This window comes from Leucoraja erinacea, chromosome 12, assembly GCF_028641065.1.
Source record: "Leucoraja erinacea ecotype New England chromosome 12, Leri_hhj_1, whole genome shotgun sequence".
NCBI classification, from domain to species: domain Eukaryota; kingdom Metazoa; phylum Chordata; class Chondrichthyes; order Rajiformes; family Rajidae; genus Leucoraja; species Leucoraja erinaceus.
The window spans coordinates 880,440-899,240 of NC_073388.1; the positions used below are offsets into that span (position 1 = coordinate 880,440).

Here is an 18,801-nt window from a genome sequence, read left to right on the forward strand (position 1 = left end):
CGCTCCAAGGAATAAAGTCTTAGTCTGCCCAACCTCTCCCTAGAGCTCAAGTCTTCGAGTCCTGGAAACACTCCCGTAAATCGTCTCTGCGCTCTTTCCAACTTAATTCAGTTCAGTTCAGTTTAGTTTATTATCACGTGTAGCGAGGTACAGTGAAAAGCTTTTGTCGTGTGGCTCTGCAGTCAGCGGGAAGACAATCCATTATTGTAATTGAACCATTTACAATGTACAGATACACGATAAGGGAATAACGTCTAGTGCAAGGTAAAGACAGTAAATTCTGATCAAAGATAGTCAGAGGGCCCCGGGAGAGGTAGATAGTAGTTCAGAACTGCTCTCTAGTTGTGTTGGGATAAAACCCTGTGACAGTAACTAGCTTTGAATCTCCCAGTGATTCTCAGAAACAAGTTGCATCTGCAGAATAAAGGAATTAGACTTTAAAATTAACCTACAAGCATTCCTCTCAACTTCGCTCCCCCATCCTCCACCCTGGTTGTTTCATCAGCTCAACAGTTCACATTGTTTCCCTTCAGATCACACAATGGGCACCGCCCTGATTTGTTACGAGCGCTGATATGTCCTGGTCTTTTCCCACCTCCAACTCTTCACACCCACCCACACCCCGCTCCAGTTTCCTTCCCCCACCTCCTACTCTCAGTTTGAAGAAGGATCCCGACTTCTGCAACGTCACCCATTCCTTTTGTCCACAGATGCTGCCTGACCCGTTGTGTGACCCCATCACTTTTTTCCCGATGTTGGGGAAGTCCAGGCCAAGGGGTCACAGCTTAAGGATAAGGGGGGAATCCTTTAAAACCGAGATGAGAAGAACTTTTTTCACACAGAGTGGTGAATCTCTGGAACTCTCTGCCACATAGGGTAGTTGAGGCCAGTTCATTGGCTATATTTAAGAAGGAGTTAGATGAGGCCCTTGTGGCTAAAGACGGTCAGGGGGTATGGAGAGAAGGCAGGTACAGGATACTGAGTTGTATGATCAGCCATGATCATATTGAATGGCGGTGCAGGCTCGAAGGGCCGAATGGCCTACTCCTGCACCTATTTTCCATGTATTTATGTATATATTCGTCGATTAAACCTGATCTGCAGCATTTTGTTACTGCCTCCCTAAATGCCGCTTGTGTAAACACAGTCTCTGAGAAACACCTATCCTTTATCGGACTACATTTACTTTCTCTGCTGCAGGTTAATTTCCACTCGAACGTCGCAGTTTATGTGGAACAAAAGATGGGAAAATCACAATTAGAAACGTGTCCAATTCGCACACGCACGCGCGCACGCACGCACACGCTGAGCCCCAGGTTCCCAGCCAAGGCCTGTAGAATCATTGAAATACAAATAAAGTTTATTATACTTCATATATCAAAAAGTGCGATTAAAAATGCCCGCGAGTTAATGGACCAAACAGTTCGAAGCTACATTTTACTGTAAAACTGCATACATGTAAGCCTACGTAACAAACAAAATGTGTAGATCACCTCTAAAAATTACATAGTTACAATACCACTTGTTTTAGTGACTGTGAAATGTAAAAAAAAAACAATAATTTAATTAACTAGAGCCTGGAAAACAATCTTAGTTGTCTGTACGTGATGTGTGTGTGTGTGTGTGTGGGGGGGGGGGGGGGGGGGAGGAGAGAGAAGGGAGGGAGAATGGCTGTGTGCGTGAAGCATGGCGACTGGAGGGACGGGAGAGCTAACCCGGGAGCGTGAGGGCACCTCCCCTTCTCCATTCTTCCACACACACTCCTCCCCGTCGGGTCGAGACTGGTCAGGAGAAAGAGGAACTCAAACCACCTCCCCCAACCCCCGCCCCCGTTCTTCCAGTCACGGACACGGTGCGATCGCCCGCCCCGCTTTTTTTTGGTAAACATCTATTTCCTTCGGGTTTTTTTTTTATTTCTTCCTTACCATATCTGTACTTTTTCCTTTTGATGTCATCCTTGCTACTACCACACACACACACACACACACACGCGCACACACACACACACACACACACACACACCTGCTGCCCAGGTCGATCAAACCCAGTGCACACTTTTGCCAACTCTCACTTCAATTCATGCTGTTAATGAAAACCAAGTGCACTGGAGATCTGAAATAAAATTCACATCAAACGCTGGAAACATTCAGCAGCCCAGGCAGCCAATGGATCCTCGAGCTGAAACACTTCACTCACATTTGATAACTTAGAGATAGACACAAAAAGCTGGAGTAACTCAGCGGGACAGGCAGCATCTCTGGAGAGAGATAACTCAGAAACTGATAACTGATTCTCTCCGCGGCTGCTGCCTGTCTCACTGAGTGTTTTGAACAGTTTCCAGTCGGCTTGGCGATCGTTTTGCCGAACACCTCCGCTCGGTCCGCAATAACCAATCTGTATCCCGGTGGCTCAGCACCACAACTCCCCCTCCCATTCCGAAGCCGACCTTTCTGTCCTGGACCTCCTCCATGGCCAGAGTGGACACCACCGAACATTGCCGGAGCAGCACCCCATATTTCGCTTGGTCAGTCCGTACTCCAACTGCATGAACCAAACATTTTATAGCGGAGCATGAACATTGACTTCTCCAATTTCCGGTAGCTCTTATTGTCTCCTCCCCCTCTCAGCTCTACCTCAGCCGTCTGGTTCCTCCTCTTCCTTTCTTCTTCCCCCCACCCCCTCCCCCCCCACATCAGTCTGAGGAAGCGTTTCGGCCCGAAACGTTGCCTAATTCCCTCGCTCCATAGATGCTGCCGCACCCGCTGAGTTTCTCCAGCACATTTGACTGACTTTACTCTTTACCCGCCGGCGAGTCAGGCACTCAGACCCGGGAGTTAACGGTCTATGAGGCTAAAGACAGTGCGGAAACAGAGACTGCTGGGGGACAATACCTAATGAGAACAACAACGCAGGTCACAGGGAGAATTCAGTACAGACAGCACCCGTGGTCGGGATCCAACCTTGGTCTCTGGTGCTGCAAGCGCTGTAAGTAATGCCCCTGTCCCACTTAGGAAACCTGAACAGAAACCTCTGGAGACTCTGCGCCCCACCCAAGTTTTCCGCGCGGTTCCCGGAGGGTTTTGTCAGTCTCCCACCCCTTTCCACCAGGGCCGGCCTTAGGAGGTGCGGGGCCCAATTGGGAAAATTGTTCATAGAAATATAAATAAATAATCATCAATGAGTCACGTGGCGTGAGTAACATGACAATTCGGGGGAGAGTTCCTAGCAATGTTACAATATTTTGAGATTAAAAAAATCAAGTCTGCAATTTATCCCATCAGATAAAACATAAAAATAAGTTTAATTAAGTTGACACCTAATTCAATATCATATCGTCAGTATTAAGAAAAGTTATGGCCATTTTCATACTCGAAAATTAGCATCTTGTTCCCTATTGCCTTTTCATTGACAACACAAAAGCTGTGATCGAGGACAGTCAAAAGCCCATAACTTTCTTAAAGATTAGGAGAACTGAATGAAATTTTCAGTTATTATAGATTAAAGCATTCTGAAAAAAATATGAAACAATCTTATGGATGACCTGAAATTAAAGCATATAATTAGTTAGTTACCCAATTGTAGCTAATTACAAAATTCAATTACTAGATCCAAACATCTTTTAATTTCTTAAGAAATGGTTAACATTTTTAACTAGCCTAAGTGTCCAAATAACATTCATACAAGAACTCACAATATAACATGATTTTTAAATCTCATTGTCATACATTTATAGGCCAAATGAAAGGAATTTAGTCTTTAATTCCCATAAATTAATGGGCATTTTAATCATCTTACGTGGGATTTTGAGGAACGCGATCGTTTGGAACGTTGCGGCTGCGGTGAATTTAAACCCCATATCGGCAGGAAAAATACTTCCGATTCGTATGGGTACTAAGTTCCCTTTTCGCAATGTGAAATTTTGATTAAAGGCATCCTAAGAAACACGTTTACATGTGAAATAAACGGCTTTCCTTTACCTGTCCCATATAGAAACATAGAAACATAGAAAATAGGTGCAGGAGTAGGCCCTTCGGCCCTTCGAGCCTGCACCGCCATTCAATAAGATCATGGCTGATCATCCAACTCAGTATCCTGTACCTGCCTTCTCGCCATACCCCCTGATCCCTTTAGCCACAAGGGCCACATCTAATCACATCTAATTGGCACACCTCAAAAGTTGCCTACCCCCCACACTGGATCCCTATCAGTTTGCCTACCGCAAGAACAGGAGTACAGAGGATGCCATCTCAATGGCACTTCACTCCGCCCTCTCCCACCTTGACAACAGAGACACCTACGTAAGAATGCTGTTCATCGATTACAGCTCAGTATTCAACACCATTATACCATCTAAACTGATCACCAAACTCGGTAACCTGGGCATCGATCCCTCCCTCTGCAACTGGATACTGGACTTTCTAACCAACAGACCACAGTCTGTTAGGTTAGACAAGCACACCTCTTCAACCCTCACCCTGAACACCGGCGTTCCACAGGGCTGTGTGCTGAGCCCCCTACTCTACTCCCTCTTCACCTATGACTGCACACCTGTACATGGTACTAACACCATCATCAAGTATGCAGATGATACAACGGTGATTGGCCTCATCAGCAACAACGATGAGTCGGCCTACAGGGAGGAGGTCCAGCACTTAGCAGCATGGTGCGCTGACAACAACCTGGCCCTTAACACCAAGAAGACCAAGGAGCTCATTGTAGACTTCAGGAAGTCCAGGGGCGGCACGCACACCCCCATCCACATTAATGGGACGGAGGTGGAACGTGTTTCTAGCTTCAGGTTCCTGGGTGTTAACATCTCCGATGACCTCTCTTGGACCCACAATACCTCAACTCTGATCAAGAAGGCTCACCAGCGTCTCTTCTTCCTGAGGAGACTAAAGAAGGTCCATCTGTCTCCTCAGATCCTGGTGAACTTCTACCGCTGCACCATTGAGAGCATCCTTACCAACTGTATCAACTGCTCTGTCTCCGACCGGAAGGCATTGCAGAGGGTGGTGAAAATTGCCCAACGAATCACCGGTTCCACGCTCCCCTCCATTGAGTCTGTCCAAAGCAAGCGTTGTCTGCGGAGGGCGCTCAGCATCGCCAAGGACTGCTCTCACCCCAACCATGGACTGCTTACCCTCCTACCATCCAGGAGGCGCTACAGATGGACCAGCAGGTCCAGGAACAGCTTCTTCCCGATGGCTGTCACTCTACTCAACAACATACCTCGGTGACTGCCAATCACCCCCCCCCCCCCCCCCCCCCCCCCCCCCCCCCCCCCCCCTCCCCGGATACTCCTCCCACAGGAAAAACACTATGTTTGTATATATGCTAATGTAAATATTTATTCAAATCATATGCTATGTCGCTCTTCCAGGGAGATGCTAAATGCATTTTGTTGTCTCTGTACTGTGCACTGACAATGACAATTAAAGTTGAATCTAAATCTGAATCTGAATCCGACTCCCTCTTAAATATAGCCAACGAACTGGCCTCAACTACCTTCTGCGGGAGAGAATTACAGAGATTCACCACTCTCTGTGTGAAAAATGTTTTCCTCATCTCGGTCCTAAAAGATTTGCCCCTTATCCTTAAACTGTGACCCCTTGTTCTGGACTTCCCCAACATCGGGAACAATCTTCCTGCATCTAGCCTGTCCAACCCCTTAAGAATTTTGTAAGTTTCTATAAGATCCCCCCTCAAACTTCTAAATTCTAGCGAGTACAAACCGAGTCTATCCAGTCTTTCTTCATATGAAAGTCCTGACATCCCAGTAATCAGTCTGGTGAACCTTCTCTGTACTCCCTCTATGGCAAGAATATCCTTCCTCAGATTAGAAGACCAAAACTGTACGCAATACTCCAAGTGTGGTCTCACCAAGACACTGTACAACTGCAGTAGAACCTCCCTGCTCCTATACTCAAATCCTCTTGCTATGAATGCTAACATACCATTCGCCTTCTTCACTGCCTGCTGCACCTGCATGCCTACTTTTAAACACTGGTGTACCATGACACCCAGGTCTCGTTGCATCTCCCCCTTTCCTAATCGGCCACCATTCAGATAATAATCTTCTTTCCTGTTTTTGCCACCAAAGTGGATAACCGCACATTTATCCACATTATACTGCATCTGCCATGCATTTGCCCACTTACCCAGCCTATCCAAGTTACCTTGCAGCCTCCTCACAGCTAACGCTGCCCCCCAGCTTCGTGTCATCCGCAAACTTGGAGATGTTGCATTCAATTCCCTCGTCCAAATCATTAAAATATATCGTAAATAGCTGGGGTCCCAGAACTGAGCCTTGCGGTACCCCACTAGTCACTGCATGCAATTGTGAAAAGGACCCGTTTACTCCTACTCTTTGCTTCCTGTCTGCCAGCCAGTTCTCTATCCACATCAATATTGAACCCCCAATACCGTGTGCTTTAAGTTTGTATACTAATCTCTTATGTGGGACCTTGTCGAAAGCCTTTTGAAAGTCCAGATATAACACATCCACTGGTTCTCCCTTACCCACTCTACCAGTTGCATCCTCGAAAAATTCTATAAGATTCGTCAGACATGATTTTCCCTTCATAAATCCATGCTGACTTTGTCCAATGATTTCACCACTTTCCAAATATGCTGCTATCCCATCTTTAATAACTGACTCTAGCAGTTTCCCCACTACCGATGTTAGACTAACTGGTCTGTAATTCCCTGTTTTCTCTCTCCCTCCATTTTTAAAAAGTGGTGTTACATTAGCTACCCTCCAAACCTCAGGAACTACTCCAGAATCGAAAGAGTTTTGAAAAATTATCACTAATGCATCCACTATTTCTGGGGCTACTTCCTTAAGTACTCTGGGATGCAGCCTATCTGGCCCTGGGGATTTATCAGCCTTTAATCCATTCAATTTACCTAACACCACTTCCCGGCTAACCTGGATTTCACTCAGTTCCTCCATCTCATTTGACACCCGGCCCCCTGCTATTTCCCGCAGATTATTTATGTCTTCCTTGGTGAAGACAGAACCAAAGTAGTTATTCAATTAGTTTGCCATGTCCTTGTTCCCCATGATCAACTCACCCGTTTCTGACTGCAAGGGACCTACATTTGTTTTAACTCATCTTTTTCTCTTCACATATCTATAAACGCTTTTGCAGTCAGTTTTTATGTTCCCTGCCAGTTTTCTTTCATAATCTATTTTCTCTTTCCTAATTAAGCCCTTTGTCCTCCTCTGCTGGTCTCTGAATTTCTCCCAGTCCTCTGGTAGGCTGCTTTTTCTGGCTAATTTGTACGCTTCATCTTTTGTTTTGATACTATCCCTGATTTCCCTTGTTATCCACGGATGCACTACCTTCCCTGATTTATTTTTTTGCCAAACTGGGATGAACAATTGTATTTCATCCATGCAGTGCAGTCTTTAAATGCCTTCCATTGCATATCCACCGTCAACCCTTTAAGAATCAATCGCCAGTTTATCTTGGCCAATTCACGTCTCATACCCTCAAATTTACCTTTCTTTAAGTTCAGGATCCTTGTTTCTGAATTAACGATGTCACTCTCCATCCTAATGAAGAACTTTAGAAGTTGATTTTTTAATTACTGCTGCTCTTTAAAATATGCAGTGCAATTTGAAAAAAAACTAAATAAAACCGATGCCAGAGCGATTATTCTTTCGCAGCTAAACAGCCTGACAAAAATCGATGTCAACAGGCTGGGGAAAAAAAAAGCATTTCAAGCCCCCCCCCCCCCCCCCCACTCCCTAGCTCTCATAGGCGCCAAAGTCGCGCACGGGCAGTGACAGAACTGCAGCACTGCTGAAGGTAAGTTTTGTAACATACCTACATTTAGTACCGGGTATGCATGAAACTATTTATTGTAATGCACTGTATCTTTTAAAAAAAACTACATCAATCAGTTATGAACATTACACTAAATCGAACGAGGATTTAAAATGCGTGGGAATCGACTAATCGCGATACTGCTGCGAAATGTTTAAGTCGGAAACTGTATTGTATTTCAAAGTGTGAATTTGAAGAAAGGGACAGTGCTACACAGAGATTTTAAGCTCTTGAATGAACTCACACAGAGGGATCATTGACGTTTTGCGGTATACATAAATGCTGGAGAAACTTAGCGGGAGAGGCAGCATCTATGGAGCGAAGGAAATGGCCGGGTCTGAAGAAGGGGTTCGACCCGAAACGTTGCATATTTCCTTCCCTCCATAGATGCTGCCTCTCCCGCTGAGTTTCTCCAGCATTTTTGTCTACTGCAAAACGTTAATGATTCCGGGAATGCCGAGAGAGCTAGAGAGAGAGGCGGGGACGGGGGAGAGAGAGAGAGTGCACGAGAGAGAGAGGGAGAGAGCGCGCGAGAGAGAGAGGGTGGGAGAGAGCGATAGACAGAGAGACACAATGTGGGTCGGTAGGTAAATTGAATGATTAAACTGCAGACCAAGAATGTCACCAAGAAGAAGTTCTGAATCATAATGGTGAGTTTTAATAAAATTCTCAATGTGTCATTAATGCATCAATCTACATTCCCCAGTAAAATGTAATTATGTTTAGAAGAGTGTAGATCAGTGCATGTTCCTTTAACCATAGTGACCTCCCGTATTACTAACCACTCCCCATTGTCTCCAGTATAATTGTAGTGTCCCCACCTCTAGCTCGCTCTCTAGCTCCAGTGATGACCACGGACAGCTACAGCATAGTGATTAACAGTGACCTAATAAATAGTTATAGTAAAAGACTTGTGTGTGTGCAGTAAGTCCTTGTACATGGTGTCATAGCGGTAGACTTGCGTCTCCTGTTCATCGGTTTTTCTTTTATCATTTCTTTCTCCCAGTCCTTCCCTCCTTTCTTTTATCATGTCCCACCACTGTCGTCGACCAGACCAGTTGGTGTTCGACACGGACATTGTCCATCGCTGGACCGTGTTCCAGCGCGATTACGAGCATTATATTGCTATCGCCCATCCTGATGCCACTCCTGCAGTACAGGCTCACCTATTGCTTAACCTCGCGGGACCTGCAGCTATGGATCAGTATGCATCGTTCCATTTCGCCGCCGGAGAGGACCGCAACGACCCGGTATGTCTCCTTAATAAGTTCGCTGCCCTCTGTGATATTCCTACCAACAACATCATCGAACGCTTCAAATTCTTCCAGAGGCAGCAGCTGCCAGGCGAGCCTGTCGGCACTTTCATTGCCGCCTTGCATCACCTGGCTCAGCGCTGCCGCCTTGACACAATCACCCCTGACGAATTAATTAGGGACGTCCTGGTCAATGGTCTCCGAAACGATAGACTGCGTGAGCAGCTCTTAGTGAAACCCGATCTGACACTGCGGGATGCTATGTATTCTGCACGCATGTCTGAAGCCGTTGGTTCCGTGTCCAGACAGGCTCCCCAGGACATTAACTTCACCGGTCAAGCCGGTCGCCTGACTACGCGACGCAACCCCGCGGCTCTCCCCATGAAAGTCGCCACCTCCACTGTCCCGCGACGCTGCCCTAACTGCTTTTTTACGGCTCATCCCTCAAACATTTGCCCCGCACAGGGCAAGACCTGTCTTTCCTGTGGCAAACTCGGCCACTTTTCTGCCGCCTGCCGTTCCCGTGGGAAGCCAGTCCCTGCTCCGAGAAGGAGTCTAAACAACCTTGCCGAACTAAACAACATTGCCCTCCCTGATAGCGCTCTGCTTCCTCAGTACGAGCTGGAGGAGCTCCAAGATTCTGATGCACTCCCCTCTCGTGAAGATCCAACTATTTTTTCACTTTTGGGTACACCTGCTCTGATTACGGATCCCTCTGTGCATGTTACTGTGAACGGCCATTCCTTTTCAGCCAAGGTCGATACTGGCGCTTTCGCCAATGTTATGTCAATAAGCCTTTTCAAGCAGATCAGATCTGGTGAGAAAGTACTCCCTGGCGACACCTGCCTCCATGCCTACGGGGGGGGGCGTCCTGGTTCCCGTGGGAAAGGCAACTCTTATCTGCACAGTTCTAGAGACCTCTCGGCCCCTCACTTTCCACCTTCTGGACTCTGACAACGTCACCCTGCTGGGCGCCCGTGCGTGTCAGGACTTGGGGCTAGTCTCATTCCACCACAGCATTCACCTGGTGCAGGCTCCCATGGACCCACTTATTGAATACCCCGACCGTTTTGATGACGTTCTGGGCAAGCTGCCCTGCGACTACAAGATTGTTGTCGACCCGAGCGTCGACCCGGTGATTCGACCGGCACACCGCGTCTCCTTTGCCATGAAGGGCCGCGTGGAGTCTACTCTGCGCGATATGGTGACCATGGGCATCCTCAAGGAGGTGAGCGTTCCCACCAGGTGGGTCTCCACCATGGTCGTCGCAGCCAAAAAGGACAAAAGCGAGATTCGGATCTGCATTAACCCCAAGGACCTCAACCTTGCCATCAAGCGCCCCCACTACCCCATGCGGACGGTAGAGGACGTTGCTGCACAGGTCGGCCCTGCTACTGTCTTTTCAGTCCTAGACGCCAAGAGCTCCTTCTGGCAGATCCCTCTGGACGAACGCTCCTCATTCCTCACCACTTTCAGCACTCCCTTCGGCCGGTTCCGTTTCCTCCGCATGCCGTTTGGAATCAACTCTGCCAGCGAGGTTTTCCAGCGCACCATGGAGCAACTGTTTGCCGGCTTACCGTGCGCCATCATCGTGGATGACATTCTGGTGTACGGGAGGGACGTTGCTGAGCACGACCTGAACCTCCGCAAAGTCCTGGACAGGGCGCGGGTGATAAACCTCAAGCTGAACCCGAAGAAATGCCGATTCCGGGTTCCAGAAGTCACTTACGTTGGCCATGTCTTCACGGCTGGGGGTCTCAAACCCGACCCCCAGAAAACGTCAGCAGTCACTGACATGCCCGCTCCTACCGACGTCCCTGGCCTGCAGCGTTTCCTGGGCATGGTCAATTACCTGGGTAAATTCATACCCGACCTCAGTGAACTGAGTGCCCCCCTTCGGGAACTAATCAAAAAGGACTCCGCGTGGGTCTGGCTCCCGCACCACCAGTCAGCTTTCGTGACTCTGAAGCTAAAGCTTGCCGCTACCCCGACTTTGAAATTTTTCGACCTGCACCGACCCATTATCCTCACTTGCGATGCCTCGAAGTTTGGTCTCGGTGCCGCTTGCCTGCAGCTTTATGACAACCTTCAGCTGCCCGTCTCCTACGCTTCACGCACCATGACCCCTGCCGAGCAGCGATATGCCCAGATTGAAAAAGAGCTGCTTGCCGTGGTCTTCGCTTGCTCCAAGTTTAAAGACTACATCCTCGGCAACTCTTTCACCATCGAGACTGACCACCAGCCGTTGGTGACAATCCTGAATAAACCTATCCATGTTGCTTCTTCCCGGTTGCAGCGCATGATGCTGCAGCTCCAGCGTTTCACGTTCCAGATCGTCTACCGTAAGGGCAAAGACATGTTTGTAGCTGACACTCTTTCTCGTGCTCCGCTGCCTTCCGTTGTCCGCCACCCGTACGAATCCTCCGACCTTCTGGTACTAAACGTCAACATTGTTCCTTCACAGCAGATGCAGTCCCTGGTCCAACATACTGCTGATGATCCTGCCCTGCAACAACTTGCGGACGTTATCCGCCGTGGTTGGCCTGACCGTCGCTCCGAACTGCCTGCTGGCGCGGCACCATATTTTCTCGTTCGCGACGAACTGGTGTTTCACGCCGGCGTGGTGGTAAAGGGTCACAAAGTCGTGGTGCCTGCCGCACTCCGGGATCACTATTTCCAGACTGCTCACAGCGGCCACCCTGGGGTGGAAGCTACCCTCTCCCATGCCCAAAGCCAATTCTACTGGCCTGGCATGGCTCAGGACATCCGTGACAGGGTCTCCGCCTGCGCTGCCTGCAACACCCTGCACCCCCATCAGCAGCGCCAGCCTCTCCTGCAGCCACCGGCTCCAGAGCTCCCATGGATGGCCGTTGCCACCGACCTCTTTGAGTGGCGCGGAAAGCACTTCCTGGTCCTGGTGGATTCCTATTCCAGCTGGTTCGAGGTCGATCAGCTGACCTCCATCACCTCTGCCGCCGTCATCGGGAAGCTTCGCCGTCACTTTTCCACCTTCGGCTCCCCGGTGACCCTCCGGTCCGACAACGGCAGCCAGTTCTCCAGCGACGAGTTCAAGACCTTTGCTGCCCGTTGGAACTTTCACCACATCACCAGCAGCCCCGAGTTTCCTCAGAGCAACGGACTTGCTGAGCGGGCCGTTTGTAGTGCCAAGGAGCTGCTGGAACACTGCCGCCTGTTCCGTGCCGATTTCCACCTTGCCCTGCTTAACCTCCGCAACATTTCCCGCGACCCTGCGCTCGGTTCCCCTGCCCAACGCCTCATGTCTCGCACCACCAGACCTCCCCTGCCGGTTTCCCAGCAGTCCCTCAAGCCCTCTGTACAAAATCCTGCCACTGTCACTGAGCGCATTGCCAAAAAACAGGACACCCAGAAGCGCTCTTTTGACAAATCTGCCCGCCTACTTCCACGTCTGCTCCCGGGGCAGGTTGTCCGGATGCAATCCCCCACTGGCCACTACCGCCTGGCAGTCGTAGTCGGAGACGCCGGTTCTCCGCGCTCCTATTTCGTCGACTACGAGGGGGCTATCTACCGTCGCTCCCGCCAGCACTTACTCCTTGTGAATGAGCCCGCTCCGCCTCCCGCGGATCCTTCTCACCCCCCCATCTCTTCCAGACCTCCCGTGGCCCCTCAGGCCCCGTCTACGCCTCGCATGCCACGCACCCTACCTTCACAACTGTCCGCCCGTTCCCCTGCCTCGCCTGTCAAGCCAGCATCGCCCGCAAAACCTCCCTCCCCTGCCAAGCCTGTCTCTCCACCCGCAGCCCCGCATTCTCCTCCGCCCGCCTCTCCTGCCCATCCCCCGGCTGCCGTCCCTTCTGTTCCCGACGATGAGGAGGAGGGCGGTTTACGCACCCGCTCTGGCCGCCTGGTCAGGCCGCCTGTCCGCTACGGGGAATTCGCATAGTGTTGTACTGTTGCCGGTGCGGTTGGTGTTCGTAGCATATGAGCCGTGGTCACTCTGTATAGTACCTGCCATGCTTTTGTTTCCCAGAGGAAGGATGTAGATCAGTGCATGTTCCTTTAACCATAGTGACCTCCCGTATTACTAACCACTCCCCATTGTCTCCAGTATAATTGTAGTGTCCCCACCTCTAGCTCGCTCTCTAGCTCCAGTGATGACCACGGACAGCTACAGCATAGTGATTAACAGTGACCTAATAAATAGTTATAGTAAAAGACTTGTGTGTGTGCAGTAAGTCCTTTTACAAAGAGGTTTGGAAAAATCGGTCCAATCGGCCTAGGGCCGGCCCTGCCTTCCACTACTGGCAACCACCTGCAACCACCAGGAACTGCACGGAAGCCTTGGGTGGGGCACAAAGTCTCCAGAGGTTTCCGTTCCGGTTTCCGAAGTGTTACAGGAGCATTAACAACTCTACCGATTCACCACCGTGCCGCCCTGTCTGCGGTCACCGGCGATGGATTGAATACATCACGGGGAAAACCCAGTGGGACAGGCAGTATCTTTGAATAGAAGGAATTGGCACAGTTTCAGGTCAAGACCCTCCCTTAGATTGAAGTCAGGGGAGAGGGAAATACATAGACAGGACATTAGTGACAATTTTTCAAAACTCTTTAGATTCTGGAGTAGTTCCTGAGGATTGGAGGGTAGCTAATGTAACCCCACTTTTTAAAAAAAGGATGGAGAGAGAAAACGGGGAATCACAGACCAGTTAGTCTAACATCGGTAGTGAGGAAACGGCTAGAATAGTAAGATTAAACGAGAACTTACCAGTTTGAAGTTTGATCTGTATTTTATGAGGAGTTACGATGAGGGATTACGTGATTAATTCATGTCCTTTGGAGCACAGAAGGATGAGGGGTGATTTATAGAGGTGTACAAAGTCATGAGACTAAAAGATAGGGCAACTGCAGAGAATCCAGGATGAAGGAATCAAGAACCAACGGTTTAAGGTGCGAGGAGCGTGATTTATCAGGAATGTGAGGAGCAGCCTTTTCACTCTCATTGTCGTGGGTATATGGGACAAAGTGTCAGTGGAGGTAGTTGAGGATGGTATCATAACAGCATTAAACAATGACTGGTACAGATACATGGATATTAAATCTTTACATGAACATGGGCTAAATGCGGGCAAATGGGATTGGCTTAGATGGGTCATCTATGTTGACAAGGAGAGTTGGGTTGATGGAACTGTGTACTGTAAGACTCTATTACCGTGATGCTAAATAGGTGCTGTTTCAACTGGAAACTATCACCAAACATTTTTCGTTTTAGCCAACAGGCGGCTCAGTCTGAGACCCCCGCATTCTTCACACAGGAAGAAATCAGCATACTGAAGTCCGAGTTCGAAACGGGAGGTGTGGAAAACGTTCAACCTTTGATACAGAATAAAATCAAAGAACTGAACAACACCGAGCTGAACATCGCCGTGGCGGGAGACACGGGTACAGGAAAATCCACCTTCATCAACGCCATGAGAGGGCTTCGTAGCGAAGACGAGGGAGCGGCTGCGGTTGGGAACAAGGAAACTACAATGGCGCCAACCAGATACCCACATCCCACTCTGCCCAATGTCCGCTACTGGGACCTGCCGGGGACCGGATCTACACAATTCACCGCGGGTTCCTACCTGAAGAAAATGCAATTTCAAAAATACGATTTTGTCATCATAGTGTCAGCTGGTCGATTCACAGGGAATGATGCAAAACTTGCCATGGAGATTAATCGGCTGGGGAAGAAGTTCTATTTTGTCCGCTCTAAGATAGACATTGACCTTAATTGTATGCGGAGACAACGGAAAGAATTTGATAAAGTTGCAGAAATGGAAATGATCCGTAGTGACTGCGTCGGTGGGTTGGGAAAAGCCGGGATCCCAAATCACACCGTATTCCTGATTTCCAGTTTTGAGCCGGATCGGTATGATTTCAATCGGTTAAAGGAAGCACTTGAAGGTGATTTAACGAATGTAAAGAAAAGGGCCTTTATTCTGGCCCTTCCTATAGAAAGTGTAGAAATTGTTCAAAAGAAAAATGAAATACTGAAGAAGGACATCTGGATGTTCGCCACTCTCTCTGGAGGAATGGGAGCGATCCCAATCCCTGGGCTCTCTCTCGCTTGTGACATTGGGATATTGATTAGAGTAATAATACATTTCCAGCAATGTCTGGGTCTAGATGATGCTTCTCTTCACCGACTGGCCAACAGAACAGGTAAACCTGTGGAAGAGCTAAAGGCTGCAGTAAAACCTCATCTGCTGGGAGAAATAACTCCAGATATCATTATGAGGATAGGTTGGGGGACTGCTGCTGTTACCGTGTCAGCTCTGGAACTAGCTCTCGACTTTGTCCCTGTCATTGGTTCCATTTTTGGAGCAGGTTCATCATTCCTCATGACCTTCACGATGCTGCGAGATGCACTGAAGGATCTGACAGAGAGTGCGGAGAGGGTGGTGAGGGCAGCATTTGAAATTAATTAACTGCTTTACATTTACATCTATTAATGGGGGGGAAAGTTATCCCGTTTGTACAGGTGACGAGTCATTTCAAATTTCACCAAAACTTTCCCTAAAAAACTCAGTTTATTAACAATCAAAGATCACCCTTGACAATTGATTGAAAACACTTGCTTTCTTATATACCGTCTGTATCCAACCTGTTTATACCATGTCCAGGCATTGCTCAATCTAGCTAGATACAGCCTCAGTTTGGAGCATGTTATTTCATGTGTCAGGTACTATGAAGGCACAAAAAACGCTTAAATGTTGACATGAAATATATGTGGTAGTCCTTCCACAGAAACGTTTTGGGAGAAAACATATGAATGACATTGTATATTGGGGATGAGTTATTGATTTTACTGATTCTTCATCTTACCGTGTGGAACACACAGTGGTTGTGAAAAATAACTGAAATGAAAAGCCTGGTGTTAGAAATAGCAGATCAATCAATTTCTAAGGTGAGACAAACTATCTGCAGAGCCAAAAGAGATGGGGGAGATATTGAACAGTTTCTTTTCTTTGGTATTCACCAAGGAGAAAGATATTGAATTATGTGAGGTAAGGGAAACAAGTAGAGTAGCTATGGAAACTATGAGATTCAAAGAAGAGGAAGTACTGACACTTTTGAGAAATATAAAAGTGGATAAGTCTCCAGGTCCGGACAGGATATTCCCTAGGACATTGAGGGAAGTTAGTGTAGAAATAGCAGGGGCTATGGCAGAAATATTTCAAGGGTTATGAGAAACGGGAATAGTGCCGGGGGATTGGCGTACTGCGCATGTTGTTCCATTGTTTAAAAAGGGGTCTAAGAGTAAACCTAGCAATTATAGACCTGTTAGTTTGACGTCAGTGGTGGGCAACTTAATGAAAAGAATACTTAGAGATAATATATATAAGCATCTGGATAAACAGGGTCTATTAGGAACAGTCAACATGGATTTGTGCTTGGAAGGTCATGTTTGACTAATCTTCTTGAATTTTTTGAAGATGTTACTTGGAAAATTGATGAGGGTAAAGCAGTGGATGTTGTGTATATGGACTTCAGTAAGGCCTTTGACAAGGTTCCTCATGGAAGGTTGGTTAAGAAGGTTCAATGGTTGGGTATTAATGGTTGAGTAGCAAGATGGATTCAACAGTGGCTGAATGGGAGATGACAGAGAGTAATGGTGGATGGTTGTTTGTCAGGTTGGAGGCCAGTGACGAGTGGGGTGCCACAGGGATCTGTGTTGGGTCCACTGTTGTTTGTCATGTACATCAATGATCTGGATGATGGTGTGGTAAATTGGATTAGTAAGTATGCAGATGATACTAAGATAGGTGGAGTTGCGGGTAATGAAGTAGAGTTTCAAAGTCTACAGAGAGATTTATGCCAGTTGGAAGAGTGGGCTGAAAGATGGCAGATGGAGTTTAATGCTGATAAGTGTGAGGTGCTACATCTTGGCAGGACAAATCAAAATAGGATGTACATGGTAAATGGTAGGGAATTGAAGAATGTAGGTGAACAGAGGGATCTGGGAATAACTGTGCACAGTTCCCTGAAAGTGGAATCTCATGTAGATAGGGTGGTAAAGAAAGCTTTTGGTGTGCTGGCCTTTATAAATCAGAGCATTGAGTATAGACGTTGGGATGTAATGTTAAAATTGTACAAGGCATTGGTGAGGCCAATTCTGGAGTATGGTGTACAATTTTGGTCGCCTAATTATAGGAAGGATGTCAACAAAATAGAGAGAGTACAGAGGAGATTTACTAGAATGTTGCCTGGGTTTCAGCAACTAGGTTGCAGAGAAAGATTGAACAAGTTAGGGCTTTAATCTTTGGAGCGCAGAAGGTTGAGGGGGGACTTGATAGAGGTTTTTAAAATGATGAGAGGGATAGATAGAGTTGACGTGGAAAAGCTTTTCCCACTGAGAGTAGGGAAGATTCAAACAAGGGGACATGACTTGAGAATTAAGGGACTGAAGTTTAGGGGTAACATGAGGGGGAACTTCTTTACTCAGAGAGTGGTGGCTGTGTGGAATGAGCTTCCAGTGAAGGTGGTGGAGGCAGGTTCATTTTTATCATTTAAAAATAAATTGGATAGTTATATGGACGGGAAAGGAATGGAAGGTTATGGTCTGAGCGCAGGTATATGGGACTAGGGGAGATTATGTGTTCGGCACGGACTAGAAGGGTCGAGATGGCCTGTTTCCGTGCTGTAAATTGTTATATGGTTATATGGTTATAAAGTGCTCTGAACATTCCAGTCAACAAATTTATCTTGGATTTGACAAATTCCCCCAAAAATCACAGACTACAACACAAACCAAAAACCGGTTGTTTGCCGAGTAAGGCAATTGTGGGAATGAAGTGGAAGATTCCTTTGTGTTGGATGGCGGTGTCTATTCATCTACAGGAAATGGACCCTTATCCCTCATCGTGTATCTGTACACCGTGAATGGCTTGATTGTAATCATAGATTGTCTTTCCGCTGACTGGTTAGCCCGCACAAAAACATTTCACTGTACCTCTATGTGACACTAAACTAAACTAAACTAGATATAAACTTCCGAGGAATTGGAAAAGCAGTGGACAATAATTTGTAAGAAACACATTGCAAAGGCCAGGTACAGTGGGAGGAAGGTGTGGGAGCTTGTTACACCATCACACTGAACTATGCTGCTTCATCACTGACTCAGTAAACAGATGGATGTCAGTGATCTGAGAAATTGTATCAGGGTAAGGATTAGGACTGTTCATTTACGCTGTAATTAATTTACAATATTCTGAATGTTTCTATTGTTAATGCATAACTGTGCCTTAAGACGTGTTTTACCCGATGTAAATGGTTCTGTAGTAAACCTTCATGTGCAAGACAACAATGACTGTGTTAAAGATTCTGGGAGATTACATGGGGCAGTGAGGGAATGGGTTAAAATATTATGTTTTTTCTTTCATCATCTTTCATCATTAAAGACGGAAACATCTACCGAATGCTTCAGTGTCAGAGTGTTTTATTGTCATATGTCCCGAAACGGATTAACGACATTCTTAATTTGCAGCAGCATCACAACAGGTTTGTAAACATAGTATTTTGTCGGGCAGTGTATCAATAGACAATAGGTGCAGGAAAAGGCCATTCAGCCCGTCGAGCCAGCACCGCCATTCAATGTGATCATGGCTGATCATCCACAATCAGTACCCCGTTCCCGCCTTCTCACCATATCCCTTAACTCCGCTATTCCTAAGAGCTCTATCTAACTC

General features: G+C 47.4%; 1 protein-coding gene across 1 annotated transcript; it reads left to right on the plus strand.

The window, feature by feature from the left end:
- Positions 1–13,938: 13,938 nt before the first annotated feature.
- On the plus strand, positions 13,939–18,531 carry LOC129701969 (interferon-inducible GTPase 5-like). The gene has a single exon (XM_055643428.1). The coding sequence runs from the start codon at positions 14,284–14,286 to the stop codon at positions 15,538–15,540; it is 1,257 nt and encodes a 418-aa protein (XP_055499403.1). The 5' UTR covers positions 13,939–14,283; the 3' UTR covers positions 15,541–18,531.
- The last annotated feature ends 270 nt before the right edge of the window (positions 18,532–18,801 follow it).